The sequence below is a fragment of the Hyperolius riggenbachi genome, chromosome 10 (genome assembly GCF_040937935.1).
Source record: "Hyperolius riggenbachi isolate aHypRig1 chromosome 10, aHypRig1.pri, whole genome shotgun sequence".
In the NCBI taxonomy this organism is placed as follows: Eukaryota; Metazoa; Chordata; class Amphibia; order Anura; family Hyperoliidae; genus Hyperolius; species Hyperolius riggenbachi.
In genome coordinates, this window is record NC_090655.1 from 177,624,091 (window position 1) to 177,640,386 (window position 16,296).

The 16,296-nt window shown below is 42.2% G+C and overlaps 1 protein-coding gene across 1 annotated transcript in view; it reads right to left on the bottom strand.

The window, feature by feature from the left end:
* The window catches only part of ERCC6 (ERCC excision repair 6, chromatin remodeling factor), a 103,400-nt gene that overhangs the window by 78,716 nt on the left and 8,388 nt on the right, over positions 1-16,296 (bottom strand). Inside the window, exons 2-3 of the mRNA XM_068255304.1 lie at positions 8,551-8,907; positions 4,832-4,952 (exon numbers count right to left, since the gene is read on the bottom strand). Of these exons, the coding sequence (XP_068111405.1) occupies positions 4,832-4,952; positions 8,551-8,906 (477 nt within the window). The 5' untranslated portion in view covers position 8,907. The remainder of the gene's footprint in view (positions 1-4,831; positions 4,953-8,550; positions 8,908-16,296) is intronic.

Genomic DNA, 16,296 nt, shown 5'->3' on the forward strand with positions numbered 1-16,296 from the left:
CATCATTAGGAAAGCTGATATCTTCTTGCACAATGTCACAGGAGAAATCCTTAAAGAAAATCTGTAACTGAAAAGTTCCCCTGGGGGTACTAACCTCGGGTGGGGGAAGCCTCCGAATCCTATTGATGCTTCCCCCGTCCTCATCGGTCCCATGGCGGCGGCGATAAAGCTCCTTGAACAGCGGGGATGTAAATATTTACCTTCCCGGCTCCAGCGCAGTATTGGTTCTCCGCTCGGAGATAGGCGGAAATAGTCGACCACTGTCGGGCCACTCTACTGCGCAGTAGAGCGGACCCGACGGAGAACGGCTATTTTCGCTTATCTCCGTGGGAAGAGTCGCAACATCGCCCCTGCTGGAGCCCGAAAAGGTAAATATTGCACAGCCTGACAAATTGTTGGCTGTGCGTTCCGTGGGCTGCAGCGAGACCGCCGTGGGACACAGGAGGACAGGGAAAGCCTCAATAGGGTCCAGAAGCTTCACCCTACTGAGGTGAGTACCCCCCAGGGGAATTTTCGTTACAGAATCTCTTTAAAGAGAACCTAAACGGAGAGGGATATTGAGGTTTCCTTTTAAACAATACCATTTGCTTGGCAGTCCTGCTGATCTCTTTGGCTGCAGTAGTGGCTGAATCACACACCTGAAACAAGGATGCAGCTAATCCAGTCTGACTTCAGTCAGAGCACCTGATCTGCATGCTTGTTGAGGGGCTGTGGCTAAAAGTATTAAAGACAGGATCAGCAGGAGAGTCGGGCAACTGGTATTATTTTAAAAGGAAAAAGCCATATGCTTCGAAGTTTAGGCTTCCTTTAATACCTACACTCAGCTATCTAACTTTCTACACCAGTGAGGTGAACAACCATGACCTAAGGCCAGCTTAAAAAAACCCGCAAGGTTCATAGGTTCTGGCCCCTTAGCAATTACTTAATTTTGCACACTAAATTTGCATAATGCTGCATCAACTTGAAATTATTTGTATCTCATTGACCATGCCTAATTCTTCCATGCGGCTCCTTCAGCTTTTATTTGGCCAGGTAAAGGCTGCGACCACAGGAAGTCAGTGACCTTTGAACTTAAAGGACAACCGAGGTGACATGTAGCATGATGAGATAGACATATGTATGTATAGTACACAAATAACTAGGCTGTTTCTTTTTTTTCTTTCTCTGCCTGAAAGAGTTAAAAAACAGGTATACAAGTGACAGTTTCTGTCCGGGTCGGACTGAGTCAGACTACAGCATAACCCTCACTGATTAGTAATTACAGCCATAAAATACATTTCTGTCAGTAAATAGCTTCTGAGAGCAGGAAAGAAATAAAAAGGGTCAATAATTCATAGATTTGAGCTCTAGCATACTTCTATGAAGGTGTCATTGAGCAGAGACAATGAAACAGTAAAAACTTAAAAATTAAATTAAATTATAAAATAAAACTGTGGGATATCTAAAAAAGTCATTTTTAGGAGACGGAGGATGGATACAATTGTTTTTCTCAATGGTTTATTTTCACCTCGGATGTCCTTTAATCTAGTTGCCCACTCGTGCAGATGCTCAGTGGCAGTACGCTCCCTGTATTCAATATGACACAAGGAGCGTGGACAGAGTGGCGGGGCTGAGCTACAGTGCATGCACGGCCAACTAAATGCATTTCAAAGGTCGCCATCGTCCTCTGGTCACAGGCTTTATTGGGCCAAATGACAAGCTGAGGGAGCCGCATGGAAGAAAACCACCATCGTGTTAAGTGATTGTTAAAGCAGCATTGTCCCCATAAAAAAAATCAAATTTCAACAGCAACTGGTCTGAGTGTATTAACTGATAAAGATGCTAATCCTGCATTCAAAACTTTTTCTGCCGTTATGGTTTGTAGTTATCACATACTTTAGGAGCACTGGCCCTAGTGCCAAACAGTGCCAAAGAGTTGAATGCTAGGAGTTCTTTTTATCAATAGTATATTCCTCCTCTTCCATGTATTTCCCTATCTAGCTGCTTATCAGAAACACCCTCTGATTACTTGTGTTTACAAGCAAGGCAGAGGTGACTCAGAGATTGGAGGATAAGACAGTGCAGTTGTTAGTATACACCTCAGTGGGAGTGTCTGAAGACTCTGGGAGGAGGGCAGCTAATGAATACACAATGAGCAAGAGAAGGGAACAGAGGGGGGGGGGGGGGGAAGGGAAGAGTCAGGGAGGATATGATGTCAGAATTAGCTTGGCAAGATGGCCACTGCCTAGAATAGGATTTTCTGCTTTTGCTTTAAAAAATTCACAGGAATCATTACGCGGATAGCACAATACATCACATCTGTTATGTAAGTAGAAGTAGTATTTATCTACTTATATATGTGTTTTTTATTTATAGGTTAGCATGGGTGTCGCTTGTTTTTTAACCTTCCTGGCAGCCGCGCAGGAGGTTTTCTCAGGCCCTGCTGGGCCGATTTGCGTAATTTTTTTTTTGCTGCACTTTGCTAGCTGTGTGAGCACACCGATCGCCGCCACCCCGCGCCGATTCGCCGCTATCCGCATCGCTGCAGAGCCACCCCCTCCTAGACCCCCGCGCTGCCTGGCCTATCAGCGCCAGGCATCGCTGAGGGGTGGATCGGTACTCCCTTAGACGTCGGTGACGTCATCCCACCATGGCGACGGGGAAAGCCCTCCAAGAAATTTCCTGATCGCCGATCGCCGGAGGGTAGGGGGATGCCACTGCACAGCGGCTATCATGTAGCGAGCCCTAGGCTCGCTACATGATTTAAAAAAATAAATAAATCAAAAAACGTTTTTTAATAGACCGCCAGGAGGGTTAAGGAGCCGAAACCTATGAATTTCCCCAAGGCATTTTGTCTCGGAAATACTTAAAAACAGAATTCAGAATACCACAAACTCCTTAAAGAGAAACTCCGACCAAGAATTGAACTTTATCCCAATCAGTAGCTGATACCCACTTTTACATGAAAAATATAATGATTTTCACAAACAGACCATCAGGGGGCGCTATATGACTGATTTTGTGCTGAAACCCCTCCCCCAAGAGGCTCTGGTACCGTATGGTACTCTGGGCAAACTGCCACAATGTAACAATGACACACACAGGAAATGGCTGTTTATAGCTGTCTGTTAAAGCCAGAACAGCTACATAATCTGCCCACAGTAACAATGTCACCATGTAATACATGTCAGAATGTGAATCTGGGAGAGGAAAGATTTTACAATGAGCAAACTCTGACTAAATCATGTATACATAATTATTGTAAAAATTAAGCACCTTTTTATATTAAATTTTTTTCACTGGAGTTCCTCTTTAAAGCTCATATATGTATCCTTTCTGCCATTGACTTACCTTAACTCAAGAGGGATATGGAGCCTGGCATACTTCTTTCTTTTTAAACAATGCAGATTGCTTGGCTGTCCTGCTGAGCCCGTTTCTAATAATTTTAGCCATGGACCCTGAACAAGCATGCAGATCAGGTGTTTCAGACACTACTGCAGTAAGAGAGATCAGCAGGACTGCCAGGTAATTGGTATTGTTTAAAGGAAATACCTATGGTAGCCACAATATCCTTCTCAGTTCAGGTGTACTTTAAAGTAATGTCGTGAGTAAAAACTACTATTTTTTAGTCTGCAGAGGGAAGTGAAAATACATTTCGTACAATATTTCTGGGACTTTTTATATCTTTTTCTTAGCAGTCACAATAGTGGGAAAAGCCTATTCGACTTTAACTGGTTCAGCCCAGAATTGTTTTTACCTTATAAACCCAAGTGAATTTCACATTTCAGCACTGCTCCCTTTAATTGGCTAGTACAGTTATTCATTTACTGAATTTATAAAGCGCCAACATATTACGCAGCGCTGACTCTCATAACTCATCACTCCTAAATGATCTATATACTGTTTTCTTTTTTTCTGGACAAATTAGGCTTTTTTGTTGGTGATCTTTTTAACCCGAGTGGGGTTGGGTTTTTCTTCTCGCCTGTATTTACAGTGGTTGCCCTATCTGATTAAGGGCATGAGCCCACTAATGAGGTGTTGTCAGCTGTTCAGTTACACATCGATGTTACAGATGCTGAAAAGCAAACAGAAGCGGACACAACTGCGTTAGCAAGCTCAGGCCCTCCGCAAATCCAGATACTAAAATCCCATCATCAGACGGGGCATTAACAAATAGCCCTCTATTTGGCTCTGCATATTGTTATTTCAGCACTGAATCTGTTGCATGCGTGAGTGTTTGTGAGTGACGTAGTACTGTGTACACGTGGTGTGACCACCCTGTGTCTTTTTGACAGTTATGGTTTCAGTTTCATTGATACAATATCTATCTATCTATCTATCTATCTATCTATCTATCTATCTATCTATCTATCTATCTATCTATCTCTGAATATACATACATCTCCTTTTTCCAAAACATATCATTACATACCACACTATAGTGGGCTCTGTGTTTCCTTTTTCTCGCTTTTCAATTCCCAATTGACAGGCAGAAACTAACTCAGGGAACACTTGTTCCCTTGCGAAAATAAGGTATTATTTTTACAAAACATTGTTTATCTTAACTACATCATATGTTCCCTTGCACCAATCAGTGCTACTGATCAATAGCTTTTTGGAATCACTGCTGTGCAGTAGTGTGAATTAGTCCTAATTGAACTTGGCTAGGTTTGCTTTTGCACTTACTAATTTCTGAAAACTAAATGAGTTTTTTACCTTGAAGTTCAAAAGAAAAACTGTAAATTAAGAGACTAATGTCTTTCTTTAATACATATGATCAACCTACAAATGCTTACATAATGCAGTCTACCAATATATGTGAAGTCCCACAGAAAGCCATAAATATACTAACTTTATTATGTTTCTGCCGTTTTACAGACTCCAGCTTTCGAGCAATCTCTTTACCGGTTGCAGCATGTGGAGTAAGTTGTTCAATTATTTTGTTGATTTGCCGCAAGGATGTGACACATGAACTGTGAATAAAAAAAAACAAAACACCACAACAACCTTTGTCAGTTGGTTCTGTTAAAGAATTTACACTGCCAATGGGACAGATACACTGTGTTATATAAGCACAATTAATGAAAACAGACAGGAGATAGCTTGGCATACAAGCATGCTCCTACAATTCAGTTGCAATACAAAAATACATTTTGCATTTAATATATCTATTCAGTTTAAACAGATTCAGAGTACCAGTCTAGAAGCTCTCCTGCTCCTTTTACATGTTCTGTTGAACTGTTCTGCCACTATCTATGCTAAGTTCGAAGGCTGGGTGCATTCAGGCAGTGTGAAAGGAGAAGAACTTAAAGGGGCACTACAGCAAAAAAACCTGTAAAATTTAAAATATGTGCAAACATATACAAATAAGAAGTACATTTTTTCCCAGAGTAAAATGAGCCATAAATTACTTTTCTCCTATGTTGCTGTCACTTACAGTAGGTAGTAGAAATCTGACAGAAGTGATAGCTTTTGGACGAGTCCATCTCTTTATAGGGGATTCTCAGGGATATATTTATTTTCAAAAGCACTTAATGAATGGCAGTTGCTCTGTTCAACTGCCCAAAAAACTGTGTAGGGAGCAGGGAAGCTGGCCAGCATCATTGTTTAAATCCTTTTTCAGGAATATCTTTATAAAGAATACAAGCCTTGCTGAGAATCCCCTATGAAGAGATGGACTAGTCCAAAACCTGTCACTTCTGTCAGATTTCTACTGCCTACTGTAAGTGACAGCAACATAGGAGAAAAGTAATTTATGGCTCATTGGCATGCTAGATGGGATGCGGTCAGACGGGGATTAGAACCCAATCCCTTGGACAACATCGCTCAGCTGAGACAGTAGAGACGTGAAGTTAGCCTACAAGCTTACTACATGTTTGAATGCAATGTGGGAGGACCAACGGAGCAGTGCAGGTGTGATGTCAGACGGCTGGCAGGGTGAGTGGAGATAACAAAGCTACCAGTCGTCGTCACTTGACCAAGATGATCTGAATGGCGGATTGCTGCCTGGGCGGCCATTGGGTCTGCTGTACACATGCCGCTATATCGTCATAATTGGACTCCTCAGCCAATTTTTTTTCTAGCATGTGTATGAGCCTTTAGGTGCAGAGTTCATTCTCATGTTTGTCTGAACCCCTATTCCATGGGTAAACAAAACAAAAGGAGTGCAGGAGCCAGTCCAACCCCAAAACTGGCATTAAAATTCTAGGAACCTGCTCCACTGAAAAACAAAGTTAGGCATCCGCTGTCATTTAGGAGTAGCCTTGGCTAACTGGCTGCTGAGATTGAACCAGTCCTGCCCTATCTAATGGCTATTATAGCAGGTAATGTTAGTATAGGGTATGTGGGAAAATGATATGGTTGTATTAGGCACCAATGCAATATTTGGGCACTGATTATGTTTTTGCGGCTTCTCCCCCAAAGCTCAACTAGAGGCACTTCACAATATCTGGATGGCTAAACTTTAACTTTTTGACCCTAAAATCTAATAATAGCCTCCCTCTACCCAAACCTAAGCCTCCAAATCCATATCAAATTTTAACAGATCTTCCATTTTTTTCAACATTATGTTTTTCTGCCAAATGCTGGGTGCCAAAAAGAATTGTCTTAAAATTCAATTACTTTGTCAGTATTGAAATATATATTCCTAGTTTTCAAGTGTCTTTTTATTTAAAGCGGACCTGAACTCTTGCACAGGAGAGATATCTACTCTGTGTCCACCCTGTGTGTGTTTATAGAGAACAGCCTGTCTAAAGCAGCGTACACACGCCGGACTTTAGGTAACGACGGGTCCGTCGTTGCCTCCCGCTGGGTGGGCGTGCCAGCGACAGTCCGGCGTGTGTACGCTCTGTCGTCAGACTGATACGGCTGTTTCTGAGCGATCCGCCCGGCGGATCGCTCAGAAACAGCCGTATCAGTCTGACGACAGAGCGTACACACGCCGGCACGCCCACCCAGCGGGAGGCAACGACGGACCCGTCGTTGCCTAAAGTCCGGCGTGTGTACGGACCTTAATTCTTAGCAAGTAATGATCCAATGTAATTTGAGCTGTCAACGGTCTGTGGAGTCTGCTGAGTTGTGAGCTAATAGGTAAACACACAGTTTAACCCTTTCTGTGCTCCCAGGAAACCAGGAAGTAACTACACTGTAGCATACCTACAGGAGCTCTGTAAGCTGCAACAAGGAAATGTAACAAGGAAAATCTGTAAAAAGGACAACTATTAATATGTTTTTTTAAACTGGGATGGGAATAGCTTGTGTAGGTGTTCCTAAGTACTCCTGTAAATATTTTCCTGCTTATCTCTTACTTTTAAGTTATAAAAATGTCTCAATGACTGGGTGTCTGGGATAAGGTTGGGGGGTGGGGTACTCTCTAACTTTTGCAGGTGAATGAGCAGGTCCAGATAACGTGGGGCTTTCAGGGAGAGGTGAAGTGCCTGAGGAGACCAGACTTGCAACTAAGCAGAAAGAAATGCATCTCTTATCTGTTGGTAAAAATTCTGTACTAATTGTGTGTGAAACCTGACACCAAGACAGGATTTTCACACTAAAGCCTCATTCGCTCAACAAAAGTATTTTAAATGCACGATTATCAAACAACTTGAAGAAGTTGCACAACTTTTGTCAAGTAAAATATCACTGATAAGAGGCGACCAACGACTGATAAGACGCAGCTCAAGTCAATCCAACTGCTGGATTTACTTGTGTACATCATCATATATACGGTCAACCATTGTCGCCTTTACACGCATATACTGTAAGTACTCAGGCGATAGTTCAGGGCAGAGTGCTTACAAATGCTTTGCTACCCTAGAATTAGTGATGCATCTCTTGCTATGGAGAAGTTGTGATTTGAGCCGCACAACGGCGTGGCCTTTGGCATGTTGGGTGAGTAGGAGAATAACACACTCAGAAGTTTGTAAATTAGGCTACAAAACACGTCAGGCATAAAAATAAGATAAAAACAAGATCACGAATGTGTAGTACAATGAAGCCTTTGTTACTCCTCTTTAAACTGATACTAGTTCCTGTTAAGATCCACAGGAAACAACTGGTATGAGATCCAGATCGCAGAGACACTAACCAAATATAATTAAAGAACACCTGAGTTGATGATGTAGAGGCTGACAATTTCCTTTTAAATTATGCTAGTTGCCTGGCTGTGCTCATGATCCTCTGCCTCTAATACTTTTAGCAACAGACCCTAAACAAGCATGCAGAACAGGTGCTCTGACTGAAGACTGACTGGATTAGCTGCATACTTGTTTCAGGTGTTGGATTCAGACACTACTGCATCCAGGGATCAGCAGGACTGCTGGGCAACTGGTATTGTTCGACTAGTGTCCTCATTCCCACCTCCTCTCCCACGCTTTTTCCACAACAGAAACACTTGCCGATAACGGCTTTTACAAACATGCTATATGGTAGGTTACCACCTTGCATAAACAAAAGCATCCTTTGTTACGGAAGGTGCCTGCTTCTAGATCTTTGATTTCACGTTTTGCAGAAGAGGTTAGAGGAAGTGCACCTATTGTTTAGTATATTTGGCGTTTTGAGTGATATGTGTCTCACCGTAACTCATCCATGATATCTTGCTGCTCCTTTTCTGCTTCTGCAATTTGGGCAGTCCGACTGGCCTCATTAATGGCATTATCCACTTGCTGAAGGACACCTCGCTCCAACACATCTTGATCATACACTGCCAAGCCCAAACCCTGCAATTCTTCAGCTTGCTCAGCCATTTCCACAGCCTGGATCTGATGGCGGTCGATTTGCAGCATGGCTTGCTGTTTCCGCAGACCCACATCTCCAGTATGAGAAGTGGAGGCAGAGACTGAAGATGGTCCTGGAAAGGCATCGCTGCTCTGTGGATCTGCTATATCAGATGGTTCTGTGAGGTCTTTTGGAAGATGGATTTCATCTGGCATTCTGTAAACAGACACACAAACATGCTTAGAACATCAAAGGGAGTATAGTAACTTCGCAATTCAGACTAAGTTTTGTTGTTATGTTTGGCACTTGGAACGTTTTGTAAAATGTGTGCTCTAAGCCAAACTAAAAAAAATAAATAAATAAATAAAAAAAATAATGAATACTGTAAAACAGTAATGGGCATACTAAGGAGTATGGAGATATTGCGGAGATGTAGGGGAGAGAGCTTCCTGTAATTATAATTATAATTTTTTTAACTTTTGTAGTACTTTGGATGGTAATTGGTGGAGGGGATCTTTGAAGAAGAAACTTTAATAATGTTGAATTCTTTACGAGAGTGTTGATTTAAAGATTGGAGAGAGTAGAGGGTGGTCTTTCTTTTGTATTTTATAAATTTGAAAATTGAAGTAGAGAATATGATATGTTGTATTGGAAATGATATGAGAGATGGAAATATTCTTACTTCAAACAAACAAACACAGAACATTTATATCGAGCTTTTTTCCTGGCGGACTCAAAGTGCCAGAGCTGCAGCCACTACGACGCGCTCTGTAAGCAGTAGCAGTGTTAGGGAGACTACTGAATAGGTGCTGGCTTACTGAACAGGCAGAGCCGAGATTCGAACCCAGGTCTCCTGTGTCAGAGGCAGAGCCCTTAACCATTACACTATCCAGACACTCCAACTTCTTCAATAAATTATATTAAAAAAACAGGAATGGGCAACATAGTGGCATAGTAGATAGCACTGTTGCCTTGCAGCACTGGATCCCTGGTTAACATCCCAGCCAGGACGTTATTTGCACAGTTTGCATGTTCTCCCCATGTCTGCATGGGTCCCCGGGCACTCCAGTTTCCTCCCACATCCCAAAAACATACAGATAAGTTAATTGTTTTCACCTTAAAAATTGGCCCTAGACTAATGGACATATGACTATGGTAGGGAAAAAACTGCGTGTCCCTCTGAGGGACAGTTAGTGACAAGACTCTGTGCAGTGCTGCAGAAGATGTCAGTGCTATATAAATACTAAATATGAGTAATAAGTCATTTTACAGCCTTAGAATCTTAATGTGAAATAAGTTTATGCACAGTACTGATGGTATAAATAAAAAATACCATTTTTTTTTAGCATATAAAATTCTCTGGACTATAAAATTTACCTAGGTTTAAAGGGCAAAAATCCGGGGAAAAAAAATATTAAACCAGGGGCTTCTTATGGATGTTTTACCCCCCCTCCCCCTCAAACTGTCTCTAAGCTACACTGTCCAGCTACACTACACAACTGCTGCCCCCACCAGTTATACTGCACTTAACTACACTAACCCCTGCTGTACCCAGCAGTTACACTACTATATAATTACCACTGCATTACACTACACACTATACTACACTATAATGTAATGCACTAACACTACACTGCACTACCGCTTCAGCTATTACCTGATCCTGCCGCCACGATCCTCTCTCCCTCGCTCCGGTCCTGCTGTCAGACTCACTCCTCTTCTCCTTCTGTAGCTATCCAGGTACACTGTGGCTGCCTGCAGCTATACAGCCCCACCTAGTCTTCCATATTACCGGTGCTGTACATCGTGATTACTGTTTTGTTACTGTAACACTTGTGCGCACGTGCGCTAGGGTCACATCATGCGTTATCCCAACGCACGTGAGCTGCTGATGTTACAGAAACAGGACAGTAATCAGGATGTACAGCACCAGAAGTATGGAAGAGTGGGCAGAGCTGCATAGCTGCAGGCAGCCGCTGTGTATCTGGATAGCTGCAGGAGGAGAAGAGGAGCATGTCAGACAGCAGGACCGGAGCGATGGGGAGAGGAACGTGGTGGCAGGATCAGGTAGGACGTTCCTTGCCCGCTACAATTTATTCTGTATCTTCAGAATTTAAGACACACCAACCCCACCCCTCAAGTTTTAAGGAAGAAAAATTACGTCTTACATGCAGAAAAATATGGTAATTACTTTGTTCCTTTCTCTTTAAACACTCAACTAGTTCCAGGAGAATTTTAAAAACCAAGTGAAACATTCCCAATTAATTAGAAATAGCCAATGGGATAAAGATAATTCTGGCTTGAATGCCAACTTAATGCAGTTTGGAAATAGTCAATTTCCACAGAAAGTTCATCCTATTGGCCTAGTAACAAGGTGCATACAATTTGCATCTCACTGACCATTTCTATGCTTAATAGCATCAGCAAAACTAGAGTGAAAACTATCTTTGTAACTTTTGAGAACACGTTTTTATGGAGCTAATTAAAATCACAAGCTACAATTATGGTTATGACCACAAGGTCTGTGCATTAAAATATCTCTACGGTGTTTGACTATATCAACAAATATTATACCCTCACATCTGTCAGTCTGGCCATAGTGATTTAACCTATTTTATGGACAACAAAGGTGACACGGGCGCCTCAGACTTCAGGTACACTTATTCATGCACGGTATTCGACCTGAGCAAGCGGGTTACCACAAAACGCGTTGTCATTAGTGCCAATAAAGTTTACGTTTTTACCTTATCGATGGTCTACTTCTTCAGGTAGGACCTTATTTTACCTTATATTCTTTATTTGATATAATTATACATAAAGATCTAAAAGTGCCTACCTCATTGATTATAAGATCTATACCGTGTCATGAGTACTCCGGGGGGCCTCCTACCCCCTCCTATCTACGTCATACCCCGATCTTGGGGTCACCACCCCGGAAGGTGGACCTTTTTCAAGGAGCAGCGACCATATATATCCAGACACAAGGCCAAAACTGAGTTGTTGCCTTCTGCAACCCACCATTGTGAGTATATCTGACACCTATACAGTTCTCGTTACCCACTGTTTTACGATACTGCACCAGATTGGGCTCCAGGTCTCCTCCCGTCCTTTTCTTTACCCTCTCTACCACATTCATACTATGAGGAACTGCTATGTAACATTGTGGACAGTGTGTTGACATATGAGACATACAAAAATGTGGGAGGAGACATTTTGGGCTTGTTTTTAGATGTGTCACATATTCTTGCATTACTGCTAAGTCTAATAACAACAAATTATCACATACAAGTCTAGTTTGTATCAAGACTTGTGGTATTTGGGCTGCGCCTGACTAGATATACTTGCCTATAACACAGACAAAAAAGGGCTTGTTCACACTACAAGAAATGTTTAACCACTAGTGATTTTGAAAAGCTCTTGCTAATGCAATGCTATGGGGATTTGTACAAAATCACTCATCAAGGGAATGGGAGCGTTTGTACCGGGCTTTTACTGGCGTTAGCGCAAATGCGGGGTTCAGAATCCGATTTTCCGGCGCTCGAGGCGACCCTGGACGCTACGTGTAGCATCCTGGGACGGTAAACCGCCGTGGCTAATGTCCCCTTGGGGGGGACAAAAAGCCAACCGCAACTGAAAGCCGCCGAAAGCCCGAACATGACACCGCTGAAAGCCGGGCAGACGGTCGTGTGAACCAGCCTTAAGACCGATTCCTCGATTCTGACTCCAAATCCACAGCCCTGTATTTTACACTAGGCTCTCTACAGCACCATTTTTTGATCGGCAAAGCAGACCTACGGGCATGTGGTACAGACCCCTTGCTTTCCTATGGGTTTATTATAGTTCACCAGATATGGGTTTGCCCATTGTGTACCTGTAGCAGAAATTCCTGACCTGCACAATTTACAGCCAGATGTATTGCCATATGTCTTATATATGGCACTAGTCCCTCCATAGACAGTGCAGATACCTTCTGTGAACTACTGGAGTTGGTACAGTGCATCAGATACACTACCTGCTCTGGATGCTGTTTTAGTGTACCAACAGTAGAGTGTTTTACCGTATTAGCCATCAGTAAACGCAAGAAGTAATGGTATCTTCCTGATTCAAAACCTTGCTTTTGGTGTACCAACCATTACCAGATTGCCAAAAGATCAGTGAGTTAGGGCTGGTGCACACCGAGCGGCTTCTTCAGCGTTTCTGCAGCCGCTTGCGGCTGTGGATACGCTTGGTCAATGTATCTCAATGGGGTGGTTCACACCAGGGCGGGAGGCGTTTTGCTGAAACGCATACTCCCGGGGTGAGGCATTTTTTGGATTGCGGATGCGTTTCTGCCTCAATGTTAAAGAGAACCCGAGGTAGGTTTGAGGAATGTTATCTGCATACAGAGGCTGGATCTGCCTATACAGCCCAGCCTCTGTTGCTATCCGAAACCCCACTAAGGTCCCCCTGCACTCTCTCATAAATCACAGCCATGCTGTGAGGCTGTGTTTACATCTGTAGTGTCAGTCTCAGCTGCTCCCCCGCCTCCTGCATAGCTCCAGTCCCTGCCCCCGTCCCTTCCCTCCAATCAGCAGGGAGGGAAGGGATGCAGGCGGGAACTGGAGTTCTGCAGGAGGCGGGGAGAGCAGCAGACTGACACTATAGAGATAAACACAGCCAGCTCTGACAAGCTGTTTGTCAGCAGCGTGGCTGTGATTTATGAGGGATTGCAGAGTGCAGGGGGACCTTAGGGGCATTTGGGATAGCAACAGAGGCTGGGCTGTATAGGCAGATCCAGCCTCTGTATGCAGATAATATTCTTCAAACCCACCTCGGGTTCTCTTTAAGTATAGGAAAAACGCAAACCTCTCTGAAAAACGCCTGTTCAGAGCGGTTTTGCCGGCGTTTTTGTTACAGAAGCTGTTTAGTAACAGCTTTACTGTAACAATATATGAAACCTACTACACCAAAACCGCAAAACTCTAGCTGAAACGCTACAGAAAAATAAGAAAAAGTGTTTCAAAATCTGCTAGCATTTTGCGGATCTGCTAGCGGTTTTTGGTGTGCACCAGGCCTCAGAGTTTGTTTGTGCTGCAGCAGCCACAAACATACACCCTACATCAAGAATGAACCTTAAAGTGAACCTCCAGACTAAAAATCTACTCAGCAGAACTGAAAAGGCTTGCTGTTACTTTAACAGTTTCACAGCTTCAGAACTTTGTTTTTCTTACCAAAGCATAATTTTTAGCTGCATTTTTCGCTAAGCTCCACCCACCAAAGAAAAAAGCCTGGGCTTTTTTTTCCCTGATGCTGTGCAGAGCATGATGGGATTTCCTATGTTGTTATTCACATTGCCAAGCAACTGGGAGAGGTGCTCAGGACACAGGACAGTTGGAACTGTGTCTCATGCTCCCTGTCACCTCCTTTCAACCAAAAAGATGGCTGCCATCATGAAATCAAACATTTGCCTGTTCTTTTAAAACAGTGTGGGTAAGAGATTATATTACCTATCTATTTTAATTAACATAACTAATGTCATTTAATGACAGTATGTTTGTTTAGGCTGGAGTTGATCTTTAATAAAAAAATGTCATCTGCATAAAAAAAAAAAAAAAATCATTTGGGAGTGAGCATATACTGTATATACATACATTATACATACCATACATACACTCAGGCTAGGTGCACACATAACATAATGTAATGTGAAAGGCTGTATTTTAGGTCATGTTTTATGTTAATGTTGTATGCGTTTTTACTGCGTTTGTGATGCACTTTAATGCGTTTGCATATACAAAACGCATATGTTTTGTATGTGTTTTTCATGCATGTTTTTATTTCCATTTATGCAAATCACTAGGAAGACAAAAGGAAGCGGAAATACAGCATAAAATTTTTTGGGAAATACCATTGCGTTCCGATTGACTTTCATTATGTGCGTTTTTGATGCGTCTATGAATACTATCCAACAAAACCAGTGTTTTTAAAAACGTAGGTTTGAAAATGTATATGCTGTTTCTCCTGCAGCCCATAGACTTCTATTGGCGGTAAAAACGTATATCGTTTTCAGCAACGCTAGCGTTTCTGCTATTTGTGCACCCAGCCTCAAATACAAGTTGACCTTGTGTATAAGTGAACCCCCAAATTTACCCCCTTAATCTGAAATAATTTAAAGACTCAAGTATGTCAGCCCAAGATATTTAATGGCTGCAAGTAGGGGCCATGAGGGTTACTGGCTGATTTTGGGGACCAGGAGGGTTTAATGTCTATACTGCAGCCATTAACCTCTTAAGGTCCCCAAGTGCAGCCATTAACACCCCTGGTCCCTAATTGCAGCCTGGGCCTGTCCCAGAAATTTGTCATAAGAAACTGCAAAACTGTAACATGATGAATGTTACTGGATTGCAGTGACTGGGTGACCCTCCATTATCCCACATAAAATGTTATTTTATTAAAACCATAAGGCCACGTCTTTGTGCCAGGTTTGAGGGTTGTCTCTGTGCTATTTGGCATATTGTACAGCGCCACTGAATATGTTGGCACTTTATAAATCAATAATAACAATCATAAATAATATTGTAAGTGGGATACTTTGTGGCATTTGTATAGTAATGACTTTCTTCTGGCAACTCGACCATGCTGTCTATCTTTCTTCAAGTGCCTGCTTATTGTTCACAGGGCTATGGAGTGGGTACAAAAATCATCTGACTCCTCAGTTTATGAAACCACTGACTCCAACTCCAGGTACCCAAAATTGCTCCGACTCTTCGATTCCACAGCCCTGATTGTGCATATTGAAACTGCCAGACCACATTTTTTTTCAAGAGTCCAGTATTTCACCTGATAGTTATTTGTGTTTTTTTCCTAGCATTTAAACACCTTTTCTGGCAGTTGTGGCTGAAATTTCAGTTAGTCTACCACACGGTGGTTTGGTTTCAACAGAATCCATAATTTTTCACTTAGAGTATGGACACTGCTGATTGTCTTTCTCAATTAATTTGAACTTTTCTTATACACTTTTCCTGTTTTACAGAGTTCATCTACCCCTTCCCGCATTTATCCTATAACTATGCTTTTGCTTTCCCCATGACTTAGAAATCAAAAACATCAGTTCAGCACTGGATGAAAGATGCAAAGGTCTGCCAGGAGTCCAGAAGCTCAATGATCTTTTATACACACCCACTAATTACAAGCAAACAGATCACAGGTGAAGATGGTTATCTTTAATTCACATTAAAATCTGTTTGTGTCAAGTTGTGTGCATGATGTAAGGTCAAATCACCAGGGTATGTAAACTTTTGATCAAGGTTATTTGGGTAGTTCATGTAGTAATTATGATTTAAAAAGAGTAAACAGTTGCTGACAATAAATGGCTTCATCCAACCGCTAGCCATTAGTGAAGAAAGGTTTTCGTGTTATTCATGAAAAATGGTTACGAAATGAAATTCTGCCACGGTATGTACTTATAAGCAAAATGGTAGAGTATTATTGTGGTTTTATCAAGCCCCATAAAGAATAGTCCCTTTCAGGCTGGGAGCAAACGTCATGCAGAAAAGCTTGAGTTTCAAGGCATGTGCATATTTCTACATGTCTTAACATATTTGTGTGTTTTTTTTAATGTGTTTG